This window comes from Lepisma saccharinum, chromosome 3 (genome assembly GCF_977018435.1).
Source record: "Lepisma saccharinum chromosome 3, izLepSacc3.1, whole genome shotgun sequence".
NCBI lineage: Eukaryota > Metazoa > Arthropoda > Insecta > Zygentoma > Lepismatidae > Lepisma > Lepisma saccharinum.
Genome location: NC_139231.1, coordinates 111094914 through 111112205, shown reverse-complemented (window position 1 = coordinate 111112205; position 17292 = coordinate 111094914). Strand labels below are relative to the sequence as shown.

At 40.1% G+C, this 17292-nt stretch overlaps 1 protein-coding gene across 1 annotated transcript in view; it reads right to left on the bottom strand.

Moving 5' to 3' along the window:
• The window catches only part of in (inturned planar cell polarity protein), a 211232-nt gene that overhangs the window by 39897 nt on the left and 154043 nt on the right, over window positions 1-17292 (bottom strand). The window contains exons 10-11 of the mRNA XM_083119708.1: window positions 12146-12199; window positions 10248-10310 (exon numbers count right to left, since the gene is read on the bottom strand). Of these exons, the coding sequence (XP_082975834.1) occupies window positions 10248-10310; window positions 12146-12199 (117 nt within the window). The remainder of the gene's footprint in view (window positions 1-10247; window positions 10311-12145; window positions 12200-17292) is intronic.

The window sequence follows — 17292 nt, the reverse complement described above, 5'->3', positions numbered from 1 at the left end:
TCAATAGTATAAACTTAAAATGATGCTACATACGTTATAGGCATACGTAGTGCCGACGTTCAGAAGGGTCAGTAAACTTTAGACCTCCATAACTCGAAGTCGGCGATTTTGGCCCTCGATAACTCGAACACTGGTAAGTCGAAATCCTTGATACCTCGATTTTTTATTTTCCTCCTCAAGTTCGAGTTATCAAGGTTCGACTGTATAACGAAAACCGACATTTAAATTTTTCTTATATATAAATTCAGCTGTTTGCATTGGTTGGCTCGTTCCTTAATAACATTACGCATTTCTACCCAAGTTAACTATGGAGACCAGCGTAATCATCATTACAGAGGGTTAAGTTTGGTTATAAGTCCACTTTATGCACAGAGGTGCTAATCGGAATTGTCAGTTTAACCTGGGATTCGAACCAGGGACCCTTTGATTGCAAGGCTAAGACGTTACCACTACACTAACTTGGGATAAAGAAAAAGAGAGAAATTTCGCATTTTTGCCGATTTTAATTTCTGTTGTTACTTTTCATCGTACTTCACTTTACATCCTCAACTAATTATCCTTATTTATCCAAAGGTGAAGCTAGAAGGTTCCAAACTTTCGAATTTGTACCACGTTTACTTCCCACGCCGTAATCCCCCTGGACTGCATTTTGCACACTAGCGAGGGTCTGGCGTCTGGACTCACAGACAGTATAATCCTCTGTGAGGCTCGTGTTGTGTCCTTTCATCCATCTAGTCTTATCAGTCACCATTCATTCTCATCTTCGCAATTAGCCAACAGTGGCAGAACAGTGAAGTAAAACAAACTAAATTAAAAAAAAAACACAGTACAGTAAAACCTCGTTAATCCGTACTAATGGGGGAATAAGTTGACCGGTTTAAGGAAAGTCCGGATTAACTGAAATAACCTAAAAGAACAGTAGAAAGTCAGGGTGGCTACAAACAAGCAGAAATGAAATTCCCTGACTTTTCTAGGTTTTCCAGGACAAAATTTACATTTTTCCCTGACAATTACAAACTAAACTAAATTGATGTTTTTGCAAATGGAAATAATAAACTCAAACAGATCCACGTATGGTTTTGCTAAGTACCAATATTATCTTCTATTAAATTGACTTAATTTCTCTATTCTCTATGATTTGAATTCAAAATGCAAAATAGTGAATTTGGAAAATTATTGCTATTCACAAGCTAAGGAAGGATTATGGAATTTTGTCATACGCAGTAAGTTTATAATAAAATACTTGATTATTTTTAAAGTTACGACTAAATGAGATAAGAGTGAAGAGTGATTGATTAAGAAATACAATTTGTAATTTATCAGTCTCCTTATACATTCTCGGTATTATATGTTGATATTTCCACTAAGGTTTGGAACCCTCTGCTTGCAAAAACTATGAGTGCGGACTCATTTTTCAATGCATAAAGCTACTTCTCTCTTCTATGTAAAGCAAACAAATTAACTCTTGCATATAAGTGAAACAACTCAATCGAACAAAAGAAATTGTCATATTTCCTTAAATTATCGATGGGATTTCTGCTTCAGTACAGTATATCCAAGTGAAGTGCTGTGAAACTCACAACATGCAGTTAGACCATTAATGCTGACGAAAAGGGTATGTAAGTATTAGAAATTTAACGTAAGGAATTTATAGAATTGCATTGTATAGGTACCTGATTTAGCTAACCAACACATTAAAACAGGAACACTCTAATAATAAAAGCTTCTGAAAGTTCATATACGAGGGGCATCCTGAAAAAGATCCAATGGTGCCTATACGCAGCACTAGTGGTCGGAGAGCGACACACACACATGCAGGCAGGAAGAAGTAGCATGTAGCTGTAATCTGGTACAGTTGCAATGCAACCGGTTGAGGACAGTTCTAAGTTAAAGATTGCAGCTCTCATAAAGTATCCCACCGACTGCGATGTAGTCTACATTGCACGCTCAGAATTTGGCACAGATCCACCAGCAATCGTGTGAGTTGTGCAGCCCGGACGTTGTGAGTGATAGTATGGTCAGACGATGGTGCAGACAATTCACGGAAGGCCAATCGAATATGCACAACCCCATACAGCTGAGTGAGTACACAAGGGCCCTTTTCATCACTTAGACCACTCCCTGTACAGCCCTGGCCTTGAATGTACAGACTTTCATCTCTTTGTTACACTGAAGAGGTTTCTGGCAGGGCAAGGATTTGACAGCTACATTGCGGTAAAGATAGTTCCAGTCATTGCTGTCAGACACATACATCATAGGCATACAAAATTTAGTGCCATGCTACGACACATGCCAGAACAACGGTGGTGATTATGCCGAAAATTAGGTTAGGACTCACTGTTACTAATGCAATAAATTACAACTGATATTCTTGTTTTATTTTTGCCTAATCGGTAGGGACCTTGATATTTTGTTATTTTTTTTTTCAAATTGGTGTATTTTCTTATTTTTTATTTTTTACTATATGGTGTTATTTTTCCCAAAATTCACATTTTCATTTTAGCGCATTTTCTGGCAAATATCTGAAATTATACCTTCATGGTGTTTTTAAACTGCTGTTTCAAATTGTAAGTCACATGGCTTACGCCTCTTCGCGAGAGTTTGATATCTTGAAAGTTATTTTGGGAAAGTAATTTTCCATACCCCTTTATAAATTTTAAGGTAAGGATTTTAGATAATGGAATTTTGGTGTGGAGTTAGGGCCCTACACTTTCTTGATCACGGCTGAAGGTGGGGGTGATGTGATCAGCACCACACTCCTGGCTACCTTTATACCTCAAAGTTTCCTCAAGGTACCAGCTTCATATGATGCTGGGTGGGCACCGGAGCAGTTTGAATAGGTGGAAAACATCCCGGTTCTCCCCCGCAGGGGATCGACCCCAGGTCTCTCGCATAGTAGTCAGATGCCCTAACGACTGAGCTCCATTATTACTCTCTCGACAAATGCCGACAGTACGCACTTGGCTTGGTAATTCAAAACATATCTCGTGCGACAAATACGAAGATGTGCCTCCCATATGACGGTAGATATGCACTCGATCTCCTGTTAGAACCCTGCCACTTTGCTCTGTGATGCAAATGGTTTTGATAGAAGTTGAAAAAAATCGTGGGAAATAAATTATTTAATGTGGCTGTCGGAATTATTCCACGTACGTATAACTCTATAGTTTACTCTTGAGTAAAATGTTGGAAAACTTGCATGTTCTATGTACACAAACATGGCCTAGAAAAGACAAGGATGTTGGATTTCATGGAATTTTTTGTTGTTTTAGGACATTTCTTTAAAAAAAAATCGCTAAAAACACCAACAATTCGCATTTTATGCCAAATTCGCATTATTTCGATATTTCGAACGGACGAAAAATGTGTCCAGACATCACTGCACATTCCTAAACATAATTTCGCAGCAATTACCATATTTTACAGTTTTGGCGTTTGCGAAAAATCAATGTACCTACTAATTGAAAATTTAGCAGGGCTCGCAGAGAAAAGTCAATTCTTGAAGGAAGTGATTTGCTGTTATGATTGAATGATTCGAGTAAATATGATATTAAAATATTTACGTATTTATTATTAGTATTTTATTTCATAATATTGGACATTAACTTCACTCAGTGAGAGATTTAAGACCATCTCTCACGAGATTAAACAGACAGGACAGACAGTGGTGTTAATTTCATTGCAATACTAGTGTTGCAGTAAATTTGAGGTTGGGAGCATGCACTTGCCAATTTTTATAACGTTCACCAATGCAGATTTATGTTTCACTTTTTCGTGATAGTATTCAATATTTATCCCGTTTGGTTGGATTCTTCTTGATATCTAAGAATATTGCAATGTCATTGTAAACGTATGTTAACTTGTGCGAAACCAGTAATACGTCAGGATGATAAAAGAAAGCCTTCGTAAGCACTGCTACATTCAATAAGGTGAAGTGAGCCAGAAGAGTAATAAAATTCCAGCAGCATATTTGCAGTCTAAAGCTCTTCTTGTTTATGCATGCGATTTTTGTTGGATGTTGCAGTCCATGCAATTTCTGTCGCTGACAACTATTGGATGGCGCCACCCGCTCTTATCCCCTCCATCTGTTGGCAAGTCCCCTTACTACTCCCATACGGACAAGAAAAAATGATAATTCAATGCATTTTCCACGTAATACCGTGCGTTCATTTCGATCTTCAGCCGAGAGATCGGGAGAAGCGTGGCGGGCGGCGCTGACGGAGATGCCGACATTTGCGGTCTTTAATGTCCGCTTATTTTTATGGACATATGCAGACATTTATATAAATATTGCAAAACGAGCACTAACCTGTGTTATAACACGCAAAAGTTCTTCTGTAATTCATCACACAAATAAATACGCTTTAGAAACGATGTTAAGAGCCACCGATAATAAAACATTTTAATCATAGTTTTGACAAGTTACGTCCTGCTTAAGTTTATATCCTTGAAAGAGTTTTGTGTCGATGGGGATCGTTTGGAGGTTTCGAATGTGTAACACTGTATCAAGATTACGCTGCAGACGAAACCGTTCAAAGTCAATGGTTTTCGTGAGCTTCCTTGCAATCCAAAATCTCCGAGCTCGAGTTTTTTGTTCCTTCACGACTAGATTAAGACAGAGCTGTGAATATAGTGGCGAGCAGTTGTAAACCAAGAGCGTGTTAATTTCGTACTGTGCGCAAGAGTTTTATTCTTGGTTACCTGCTTGTGTTATTGCAGTGTGTATGTGTGTTGTGTCAGTGAGACGATTGGATTTGCCAGTCGCAAGGTTCACGTTACGAAAGGGGCTGATAAGTTCTCGGCCCGACCCAGAAGGACTTTAGCTACAGGCACGAAAGTTTCAGGCTATTCAACGTATTCTCCCCTAAGGTCTACACACTTGGCACTTTGTTGCTCCAACTTCTCTAACCCCTCCAAAAAAAAAGGATTTCTCATGGTCTGCAAAAAACTGTTCGGCAGCTGTTATAACCTCGCTATCACTTCTAAATTTCAGTTGTTATCAGATAATGAGAGACAATATGAGTATTTTCAATAAGATTAAGCCACAGCCCATAACGGCGCTGATTCCTTGGACGCTGTAAGGGAGGTGTTTGATGACAGAATAATTTCTAGAGATTTATGACCTTCACGTTCGCCAGATCTTACCGCATGTGACTATTATTTGTGGGGAACCTTAAAAAACAGTCTACCAAAATAACCCTCATAGCATCGACGAACTAAAAGACAATATAAGGGCAGAACGTGGAAGAATTACGGAAGAAGAACTTTTGCGTGTGTATCAAAATTTCATCAAACGATGCCAGGAATGTGTGAATGTAGGTGGACATCACTTTGAACAACTCTTGTAACACAGGTTAGTGCTCGTTTTGCAATATTTATATACATGTCTGCATATGTCCATAAAAATAAGCGGGCATTGCAGGCCGGAAATGTCGGCATCTCCTTCAGCGCCGCCCGCCACGCTTCTCCCGATCTCTCGGCTGAAGATCGAAATGGACGCACGGTATTTAGAGGCTTAACCTTTACTCCTCCGATGATACCAACCATTTGGTATGATAAGAGTAAGGTCGCACTGGCCCGATGATACCATATGGTATCATGGTGCTGATTACGAAATGAATGTGCTTTTTGGACCTTCATACTCTTTTGGGCGGAAACTCTGACACAGGTCTGGAGCAAGCCTGGAAAATTCATATTGATAACCAACCTCCCCCCTCTCCGCAACATAGCCATGCCACATTTCCGAACAGAGTTTCACATTTTGGCTCATTATTCAACTTGTATGGCACCCAGGAACATGAAACATGTTTCAATCTTTGGAAACGTCCATTCTTTGAAGAGAGGTTTGCGCCTCTCCCTAAAATAGCGGGAGAAGAGGAGGTAAACTCCAGATTTTTATGTTTTTTTTTTCATTGAAATTCGGTAGTCGCTTCCCCCAAACCTCCTTTCCTCGGTTCGGCATTCTGAATTGTACACAGTTGCATGCTCTGATGTTTTATCTGCAAAACAAAACTTATCCGAAGTAGATTGCTCCCATAGTGCCCAAGTTATAACAATTTTCCTCCAAAAATGCAAATTACCTATTTTTCGTAAAAAAACAGTTTCACATTTTGGCACTTGTATGGCACCCAAGAACATGAAACATGTTTCATTCTCTTGAGAAATGTCCATTCATTGAAAAGAATGTAGCAGATATTTGTTTTTTCCATTGAAATTCGGGGGTCGCAACCCCACCCCCCTTCCTCGGTTCGGCATTCTGAATTGTACACGGTTGCATGCTATGATGTTTTACCTGCAAAACAAAACATATCCGAAGTAGATTGCTCTCTTAGTGCCCGAGTTATAACAATTTTCCTCCAAAAATGCAAATTACCCATTTTTCGTAAAAAAAAATATCACATTTTGGCTTATTATTCAACTTGTATGGCACCCAAGAACATAAAACATGTTTCATTCTCTTGAGAAATGTCCATTCTTTGAAAAGAATACTAAAGTTCGCGCCTTCTCCCCAAAATAGCGGGAGAAGAGTGGGCAAACTCCAGATTTTTGTTTTTTCCATTGAAATTCGCCCCCTTCCTCGGTCCCGTGTTCTAAATTGTACACCGTTGCATGCGCTGATGTTTTAGCTTCAAAACAAAAGTTATCCGAAGTAGATTGCTCCCATAGTGCCAGAGTTATAACAATTTTCGTCAAAAGAGTGTTCGAAGTCAATGAAGACTAAATTCCCTGACATTTCCCTGACTTTTTTTGACACCTCAAATTCCCTGACTTTTCCCGGTTTTCCAGATTTTCCAGGTCTGTCGCCACCCTGAAAGTGCATTAAAACTTCGTTTATAGCAACAAAACATGTTTATTATGGTGCATTTAAAGGGCATAGGCCTAAATACACTATACAGTACAAAGTCTGCGGGAAACAGAATAACATCAGTGGTTGACTGCCTTTCTTTTGGGAAGTTCTCGTTGACTCATAGCCACATTTAAAACCTTGCATTCTGCTTTTTTCTTGCCTTTTGCCTGTCCGGATTAAGCCAAGTCCGGCTTATCGGGGTCCGGATTAACGAGGTTTTACTGTATATCAGGCAATTCAGAAAGTACAGTCACCGGCAATAAAAATGGAACATCTACGTATATCCTGAAATACTCGCCTCCCAGCAAGGCGTTATGTGTGTTGCCTAACTCTACATCGGTGGTAGACGTTACCAATAAAATCCACTTATCGCCGTAGAGTTAGGCAACACACATAACACCTTGCAGGGAAGCGAGTATTTCAGGATCTACAGATGTGCCATTTTTATTGCCGGTGACTGTACTTTCTGAATAGCCTGATATACTATATTTCTTTAAATTTTGATTCAGTTTGTTTTACTTCACTTTTCTGCCACTGTTGGCTAATTGCGAAGATGAAGATGAATGGTGACTGATAAGACTAGATGGATGAAAGGACACAACACGATCCCCACAGAGGATTATACTGGCTGCGAGTCCAGACGCCAGTCTCGTAAGTGTCCCAAATGCAGTCCAGGGTGTACTACAGGAAGGGACGTGTACATTTGAGTGTCTTTGGCAAGGGTCACCACCACTGATATACAGCATTCAAATTTCCGGTGTTTCTATATCCTATATTAAATACCGTGTATGCTCGAAATCTAATTCTGTTCTCCAGAAATATCAAGATGCAGATTTGTAATCTGATTTTGCAAATCTGATAAACTTACATGCAGAGGCGATCTCACTTCAGGAAAGATAGGGAAGAGGAGAATGGAAAAAAATAGGGGAGTTGGACTATGCAACAGTGAGGACTTTTGGGGGATATCCAACCTACACACCCACCACCGCGGGCGACGCGAATGCTAACAGAGCTTCATGGAGATTTGGAAGAAAAAAGTGGCTTATTATCTTTCCCGTTTTTTTTTCTCGTTCCCTGGTCTACACGTGACCCGATTCTAATCTGTTTTGCGTCCTAATGAACTCGCCGCGGGAGAGAGAGATACATACACATGAGCAACGGAGGATGGGAGGAGATAAAACCATGCACAGAATTATGCTTGGAATGGGGTAACAAAGTCCTCCCGGGCAAACACTCAAACATGCCTTAATTGCTCATCCTCAACCCTGGCTACACTTCATGAAAGTACTAACTTAATAATGAAAAAAAAAACAAGCTTTGTAAAGAAGTTGCAGTAATATGTGTCACACCCACAGTTATAGCACACATTTGTGTGTGTGTGTATGTCTATATATATATATATATATAGAGAGAGAGAGAGAGGGAGAGAGGGAGAGAGCTTACACAGCTATATAGCTCTCATAGCGTTCATGCAAACGTTACTAAGATATATTGTTCGTCTTGAGGTCCTCAAGGTGCCCTAGAAGTTTGTTGGTGTTGTATGCGACACCCTGTATAAAACCGGGCCTGCTTGAGTGAAAGAAAGAGGGAGTGACGGAGAAAGGAGGGGATGCATTTGCTGGTGACTAACATCCCGAAGTAGATACCCACTACCCACAATCATTTTTGGCTCTTTCTAAAACTAAGAACTTGCTGGCAACAATAAATATGTGTTGACGCATCAACGGAATTCCAGTAGCACTCCCTACTCACTTCTCTAATGACGTCACTGCGAAGTGGGACACAACAGCAGAGGAATTATCGTCGTTATCCTACAACAGGTTCATAATTCACTCCCTCTCGACAACGAAGCAATGTTTCAAAGTGGACAACATTCAAGATAGCATTCGGTGCTTCCCGCCGAATTCTACCCTGGAACTCATTAGGAACGAAAAGTTGAAACTTTGAGAGAGGGCTGCCCTGGATAAACAGAAATCTCATTAGCGTAGACTTTCTCCGAAAACAAAAGTTCTCATTATGCGAAAGGCAGGGGGAGTTGAAGTTGTCGGGGTGGGGGATGGTGGTGTTGTTTTTTTTCTTTATGAAATAAAACGTGGACCAGAATTTCTCTTTCGAATCTCGACAAATGGGTTTTCATAACAGATAGATTACACATGCCTCTATTCTTGTTAAAAACTCATTCAGGTACAACAAAAGCTTCATAACTTCCATTCTTACAGAGACGTAATTCGAGCTCGTTCCTTAGGGGAGGGGGTAATGTGCAGGGTTTCATGTTACAAGCTGATAATCTGAGTTCATTGCGATGGCCACTCAGCTCTGTTCCGGTGCTTTTAACAAATATAGGCGGCGTCAGAGAGGGGTAGTTTGCATCGTGGCGTTTGTTCTTTTCCAATTTTTTCTCTTTTTCAGCTACTTTGGCATGCTCCTTTGGCAGTGTCCGAAAGGTGCAAGACCGTACTTGAAGCGAATATCCTTCCAGAATGATCTCGCAGGTCAGTCTTGAAGCCTGGACTGGGAGCGAAAATCTTTCGAATTGCACTTCGACTCTGGCGCCTAATACGATCAGTAGCAGCCTGTTAGGTTTGGTTCCCTTAGCATAAATACACCGCAAATGTATTATTTATGGTAAGATAACTAACAAGCCTAACCCAACAACCGAGGAATTTTAGCGTACGAGCGCGTAACAATAGACGCAAGCGCGCATGCATTAACCGCGAAAGTACAGGACAGCGAGATTACATTTTCTGGTTCTATCTCGGGTATCGTACAACATGCCAGAGTAAAATCAGTGATCGGAGTCGATATGCTGACTACACGCCATTCATCGAAATGTTACTTGGTAGCTCTGAACAGTGAAAGAGCTACAGTGGCGGCGATTGGGTTCCAAAACCGAGGGTGCGAGGTGCCAAAACGGGGGGGGGGGGGGGCAAAGGCAGTATATTTCCCTTTCTGGAAAAGGTTTAGCATAGTGCGGGAGAAAAAGTGGCGAAAAGTGGGCCATGGAGATTACTTTTTGTTCTGAATTTTGCAATTCATAAATGCGTCTTCATTGTCGATAAATTTTGAACCAATAATAAATTATGCAGCTGGACGTCAGTATCAACAGTAATAATAAGGTGTAAGGCGTTTGAGTGTAAATATCATCAAAGTAATTTTTACGTGGGTGCATTTGGTGACACACAGGTTATTCCCTGTTTTCTAAGTCGAGAAGTTTTTTTGTCGTCATCGTTAGGGACGAAAGTTCTATAAACGGTCGGCACGGCACAACATAGACCGGCATTGGCAAATCCATTTAAAGGAAATGCAACGAAAAGTTTACCCATGAGGGGGCGACATAAAACTTACACAATATAGAGCTAACGAACAAAGGAAAAGGTATCAAGAATCGTAATCTACATACCTTATAATACAAACAGGTCCCCACTATTGTATACAATCGTTGGCAGCCGTAGTGGTCCTCGCTCTACAAGAGAAATAACAGTATTAGGAAGTAAACACGTTTCCATTCATAAAAAAAACAACACCATATATTTAAATGTAAACACTCTATCTTTGCATTAAGAAAATGCAGTTCTCATTGCTACAGAAAAACACGGAAATTAATTGTTTACGTTTGTCTTATCACTGATGCCAGCACAATTGGCTGATAAGAGAAAAAAAACTTAGATTTTTTGGCACTAGTTTTGTATAATTCCAAAGATTGTAACTGTCTCTAGTTTTATGATTACATTCTTTACATATTACAGTATTTACTGGGAACTTTTCGACAAACTTTATATTTTGCGTATAGTGATCTGGTAATCTTAGCTATTAGGCACCCCTCGTGTATCCACGTTAAAATAAAACCTGTCCAATGAAATCGTTAAGACAACAATAGTAAAACCGGATTTCTACCACGTATGCCTGGGGCAAGAGTATTTTGAAAGAAAAGTATTTTCACCTTTTTTTTTGACTCTATTCAGAAAAAAACTCTCATACCTTCACGTCCAGTGTAATCAAGAACCACGCTACTAATTAATGCACGAGGGACACTCCATTTTGCAAGTTAACTAACCGACTGGCACATCCTGGGACTGCCCAACTTCGTTACTGCAGGAACAAAAGGGCTCCTGTGGACACTATTACGGCCCCTGCAGGCAAAACCCCTTCAGCACCGCCAGTTCTTCGACATTCCTATAATTAGTTTAGTCTCCGCTGAGCGGAAAGCTGACAGACGTACGTAAAATCCTTGAGATATACGTGTGGACGTTATAATGACTGTTTGCGCTGTTCCAAACGACGCTGTTTCCATTTCGTGTTTGTTTGCTTTTAGGTAATTTTCGGTTGGTGTAATTAGTACTGCAACTTGCTTTGTATTTGCTTAGTTCTACACTATTTCAACTTACCAAACTTGCCTTATGTAGATTTTAGCATTGTCTGGAGTCGGGCACCTATTTCTATGTGCCTATGGACTCAATAAGGATGATTAACGACAACACAGCCTCACTGACTGAGCACGTTCGGGGCTCGAATCCTGACTTTGACACGCATGTTACCTTATGTATCCTTATCATATCCTCACCATCATTATTGATCGATTTGCTTTATTTTACTTCGACATTTGTGCCACTTTTGGCTAATTTACGAAGATGATGACATGATGAAATTGATGAATGACACTCGCAAACATGCCCAGGCCGGGATTCGAACCCGGGACCCCTGGCGTTGTAGCGCGATGTGCTAACCACTCCGCCACGAGGGCCGCACCACCATTATTCAAAAGAGGAGGAAAAAGCTACGTTTTCTTTTTTGAAATTCTCATATTTCTTTTTTAAATTGTGGTGGTCCAGTTGGCAGGGCGAGTGACTGTCAAGCGGAAGACTCAAGCTCGATGTCAGGTGGGAATTTTTCCAAGTCTATTCCCACGTAAGCGACTCTGGGGCTCACCCAGCCCCCATCAATAGGTATATGGGACAACAATGTGGGGTTGTGTATGAAGATGTGATAACCTCCTCTATTAAGGAGATCGAGAAATGTGTGGGGCCCGTCCCACACATCCCCTATGTGACTCCATGTCACCATGTAATACACAAGGGACAACTTTTATTTTGTGGAACTTCACCGAATAATCACTATCAACCACCAATTTCATAAATGAATTCAACCTAATGGCAGAAGTAAACTTGGTAAAATCGCATATTCGAAACCATCTCTTGAGTTCTTGACATTTTGATTCTCAGTGTTAGGTGGTCTATATTTTATAACAATACATGACAAGTGAATATAAGTTGTTTTTTTTTCTTTTTTAATGCAACTTACCCATTCGCCAAAATCAGCGGCCTCCAACTGGTTTAGAGCATCGTCAAGCTGCATCTGAAACAAAAAGGGGGAAAAATTACTGTGAAACAGTTAAGGTGCGCCGGCAGAATGAATTTAAACACATAACGAAATTGTTAGATTCGTCAAATGCCATTATGTATGGTATCGAGATTAAACGAGACTCCTTGTGTCGAATTCCGTACCGTTCTCGTCTCGAAATGTATAGTATAAACAGCATAATACAGAGTGTCATCGCACAAAGGTTTACAGGGCACAGAGGTATTGAGGGAAACAACTTTCCCTAGTAACGTTTTTGTGTCTGACTCCTCGATTCGACGCTACGAAGCCTGGAAAAAGGAATTTTTACCCTGAATATACGCAACTACGCTCCATAACTTCCAGATTGCCACTAATGGATTTAGATTGATTGAATTGTTGCTTTAAGTCCACTTTATGCACTCGTTTGGAATTTCACAAAGCCGTCAAGATCTCGACCCCTAATGGTGGATATAACCAGTACGAAAAGTTGGTCGTCTGCAATGCAGATTACATAGTAACTGCCAAAATCGTTATGCAAATACGCCGTTTAAACATTTCACAAGATAAAGAGCCAACGAGAGAGGGGGAGGGGAAAGGAAATATGGAATTCCAATTACAATGCGAACGCAAACTCCGATTTCCCTTGGGCGAATCTGGAACTTTGCTTCTTGGAAAACACCGAAAATACACTACAATGTATAACTAGCTTCCGTTCGAGGGCCGCACCTATTCGAATGCATTTGCATTAACAAGATCCCCCCCCCTCCTTCCCCAGTGTAATATTAATCCCGCTATTTCGTTACACGTTGCACCAAGTTAGGCTTTCTCAGAAGGAAGATGTGAATTAATCACGTTTCTTTTAATTTGTTATTTTAGATACGATAAATATTCATGAGAATGGAACTTGAATCTTCTTGCGGAAGTAAAAATAACAATACAACAAAATTACTGAGTTCCGAAAAATCCTGTGGTGGTTTTAGATCTTCCGTGAATGTCCTAACAAACTCCGGAAGACATCTCGCCGTATTGTTACTTGTTGCATTGGGGTTCTAACGTTACATGTTTCCCTGTCATTTCCAGGTATTTTCAAATAAATTACAGTCCATCCTGGTATCTAAGCAAGAGAGATAATAAACAAATATTAAAAAAAGTAACAAAAGATACAACAAATTCGGGCTTGGAGCCACTTCAGCTGAAATAATGAAGGAGTTAAATTTTTTGGGTGCTTCGACACGTGTGGCCATTTTACACTCTTTTAAGTTTAGGAGGAAAAACCGCCTTATCTAATATCCTTATTTTGATGATAAAAAAGGGATGTAAAGAGCCCTTTGAAAAATATTAAAAGTATAAGGTTGTGAAGGGATATACACAACACAACACGTTAGAAAAGGTAAGGATAATCGAAACACTTCCTCAACAACAGTGTAAAAGGCCCGCCCGCTCTTGTAAAAAAAACTACATTTGACATCACTGTCATCATCTCCCAACATGGATAAGCAGTTGTGAAGATTAAAAGTTTGTCTGAGAAAAGTTAAATCGGAACATCCAATAAGAGTATGTCGAACACTTAAAATAGTATTACATACGCGACAAATTGGAGGGTCCAGCCCTTGCAGCAAATGACCATGGGAGATGGCTGTGCGTGGCCTGTGGGTGTGACGGTCTGTTCAAACACGTGCCATGGATGTTGTAGTACTTGTAATATCCTTGATACACTTTTCATCAGTTTGTATAAATATTAATATCATTATGAAGTAAAAATCCATGATTATTGGAAGATAACATGTTAGGGCTTTAATTTCAGCAACTGGTTTAAGTAAAACAAGTGTCATTTGAAAGTTATTCGAGTTAAACCGTCCATCCGTGACAGCAAGAGTGGCTCTGTGGGCGCTGCAGAAAATATTGCCAGAAAAAAAATCTGAAAAAATAATATCGGGTATATGAACCAAACAACACGAACAATTGAAACAGAACAAATCGCAAGTAAAAAAGAAAGAATAAAGAAACAAAAAACAAAAAACAAGAGGATTCCCATTCTGTGTTTTATGAGTTCGTGCGACGCCACAATTTTTTTCTATATCCCGAACAAACCTCGTTAGAGGATTACGGACGACGAGCACAATTCCAAACTAGGACATTTCCGAACAGGATTAAATACAAACTGCAACACAAATTCCAGGGGCTTCGGACAATATAGATTTGTATTTGAATGGAAGCGGCAGGCTCTGTCGTAATCCTCCAGCACATCCAGTGTGCTCCGTTACGAAAAGGGAACTTTCCAAGTATGGAGATTAATGCAGCTTTGTAAGTTGGACCACGAAATACTCGTTCTCGAAACCTTACAGGGATCAGGATGGCAATTTGGCATTAGGGAAGCATAAAAAAAATGTTAAAATTGATTGATTTAGACGTGCTTCTGTGTATCTTCTGTAATGTTTGAGTGTAAGCTTACGTCTCCCAATTTATGACGGCGATGAACAGATTAGGCGGGTAGATATATGGAAAAAAAATGCTCGGTGCTGAGACTGCTTCGGTAGCCTACAAGATGATGTGGAGATCAACATATCCAAAATCGGACACGATCGCAACACAAGAACTGAAATTTCTCATATTATCAAACTGTCAGGAATTGACGATCTACAAGTTAAAAATATTTGTTTTATGCCCACTTTAAGCTCAGAGATGCTGTTTGGACTCGATCTACAGTTTAAAATGGAACCCGAACCTCCCCGTGACTTGCCTCCCCCTAAGAACCGAACCCGAAATCTCTTGATTACAGGAAGGGTGGAGGGATTAGCAACTACGCTATTCCGGAGGTGAGCCGCGAAAGGGAATGTTTGTTGAATGGAAGCAATATGTTTTCGGAAACACTGCTAATATAATGTACTATCATGCATGATACACTACCAAACAGTTTTCCTGAATGATAAGTTTGATAGCCATGGTATTGAAGAATCTGAAATGTCGTGAGCAGCGATCCCACTGGACACTTCGGCCAACGTTGCCCTCGAAAATTAGTTCGCCGACGTCAGAAGTGTCTGGATCCTTATGATGATCACTTTGAGCACCCGTTGTAATTGTAGAAGTCAAACATGAGTCATAGTTATCCTATCAAGTACAAATTTCAGCGAGAAATGTAGACTCGAAGTCTGGTATACCGTGCCACTGCTGCACCAACTAAGCTACCGAGCCAGCCATGTTTTCGCCTGATTTTTAGATGTCGCTGATTTACCTGTGAAATTGTCTCTGACACCACTAAACACAATTACAGTGAAAAATCAGGCGAAACCAGGGCTGGCTCGATGGCTCTGATGGTAGGGCAGAGACTAGAGTTCCAGTCCTGGTCAAGCCTGATTTTTCTACTGAAATTTACACATAGCATATCTCCTTGAGTTGTTTTGCTCCATTTAGTATATTTAACGTCGCATTTCTGCCACTTTGGCTAATCGATAGTAGGTAGTATATCTCCTGTGAGTGAAATATCGTAAAAGCTCTGTATAAATTTAGAGATTTTGTTTGTTGAAGACTATACATTTTTGGGGCTCCCTCTTTATTGCCTGGGTAACGTCATAAACCGCGATGACGGCAAAATGTTCTTCTCTTTGCATCTATTACTTCCTTAAGAGCGGTTCACCAGAGTATTTCACATTAGGAGAAGAAACAAAAAAGTTGCCAGGTATTGCTTGATATTTCTTGCAGTTTAGAAGAAAGTTATACATAACCGTTATTGAATTTTGAGTTTAATTTTCTGTTTCGTTTGTTTTGTGGAGGACACCTTATAATCAAGGGGTCCCGGATTTGATCCTCGGTGCAGGTACACAGTGGTTGCGATCCAAATTTAAACTTGGGTGTAAGGGATGACCCTTTGTGAAGACACCCAAATGTCAACCTCCCACGCAGTACGCCCTCAACTACATTTTGCGGGGCTCTGGCGTGTGGGTTCACGGCCAGTATAATCCTCTGTGGGTCTCATGTTGTGTGCGTGAGTTTGTGATTGTCCTTTAATCAATTTCATCTTATTACCACTCATCCTAATCTTCACAGTGAGCCAAAAGAGGCAAAAAGGCGAAGTAAATTAAATCCAATCAATCAAACCAAATTTAAATTCTAGGTGCAGTCGTGGTTAGTCTATCTGAGTGAAAAGTAGACTTAACCTTTTGAGTCCCAAGGCCATTTTCACAAGTAAGCCTCACTGTCCCGAGCCGATTTTGAGCAAAATGCAGAGTTTCAATTAAATGAGTGTAGATCGGAGACTAATTGCCCTAGAGAGATGAGTGATATACCGTTGTACGCGGAATGAACCAGAGATTCAGACTATATGAAATTTATGCAAATTCGGCGTATATATGGAGGGGGAAAGGGGGAAATCCCCTGAAAAAACTTTTTTTTTAAAAAAAATGGGGTTTCGCCCCCCTCCCGCCCCCTCGAAAAAAGTACATGACAGTGTCGACATGCACATGAAAATGATCGCTGACATGTAAGGAACACAAAAATATTTGCATTATTATCATATGACCAATGTAACTTGAGTTGTACATCCCAAAATGAATGCCACTGATTCAACCTTCAAAATACAGCGGTACCTTGAAATGACTTTACCTCAGAGACTATTTGCCCTGGAGATATGAACTATATACCGTTGTACGCAGAATGAATCACAGATTCAGACGATATATAATTTATGCACATTCGGCGTATATATGGAGGGGGAAAAGGGGGAAATCCCCTCTAAAATACTTTTCTTAAAAAAATGGCGTTTCCCCCCGCCCCCCCCCAAAATGTCAAAATGCACAAAATGCAAAATTTATGCAAATTTGGCGTATATATGGACGGGGAAGGGAGAAAACACCCAAAAATTATTTTTAAAAATTGTTGAAATGTTTGAAATTTATATTTTCCCTTGAAAAGAGACGCAAAAGAGAAGTCGCTTTTCCCGCCTTTTCACCTCCATTTTCATGAAGAAAAAAAAAGGTGCAAGAAACATTTCTGTTAAATACATGTGTTAGGAACAATATAAAAAAATCGAAATTCTAGCCAAAAATAAAAAAGTTATAACGTAAAAACTACGACCTTGACACAGCGTCTCGATCGAGATGCTTGGGACAGTG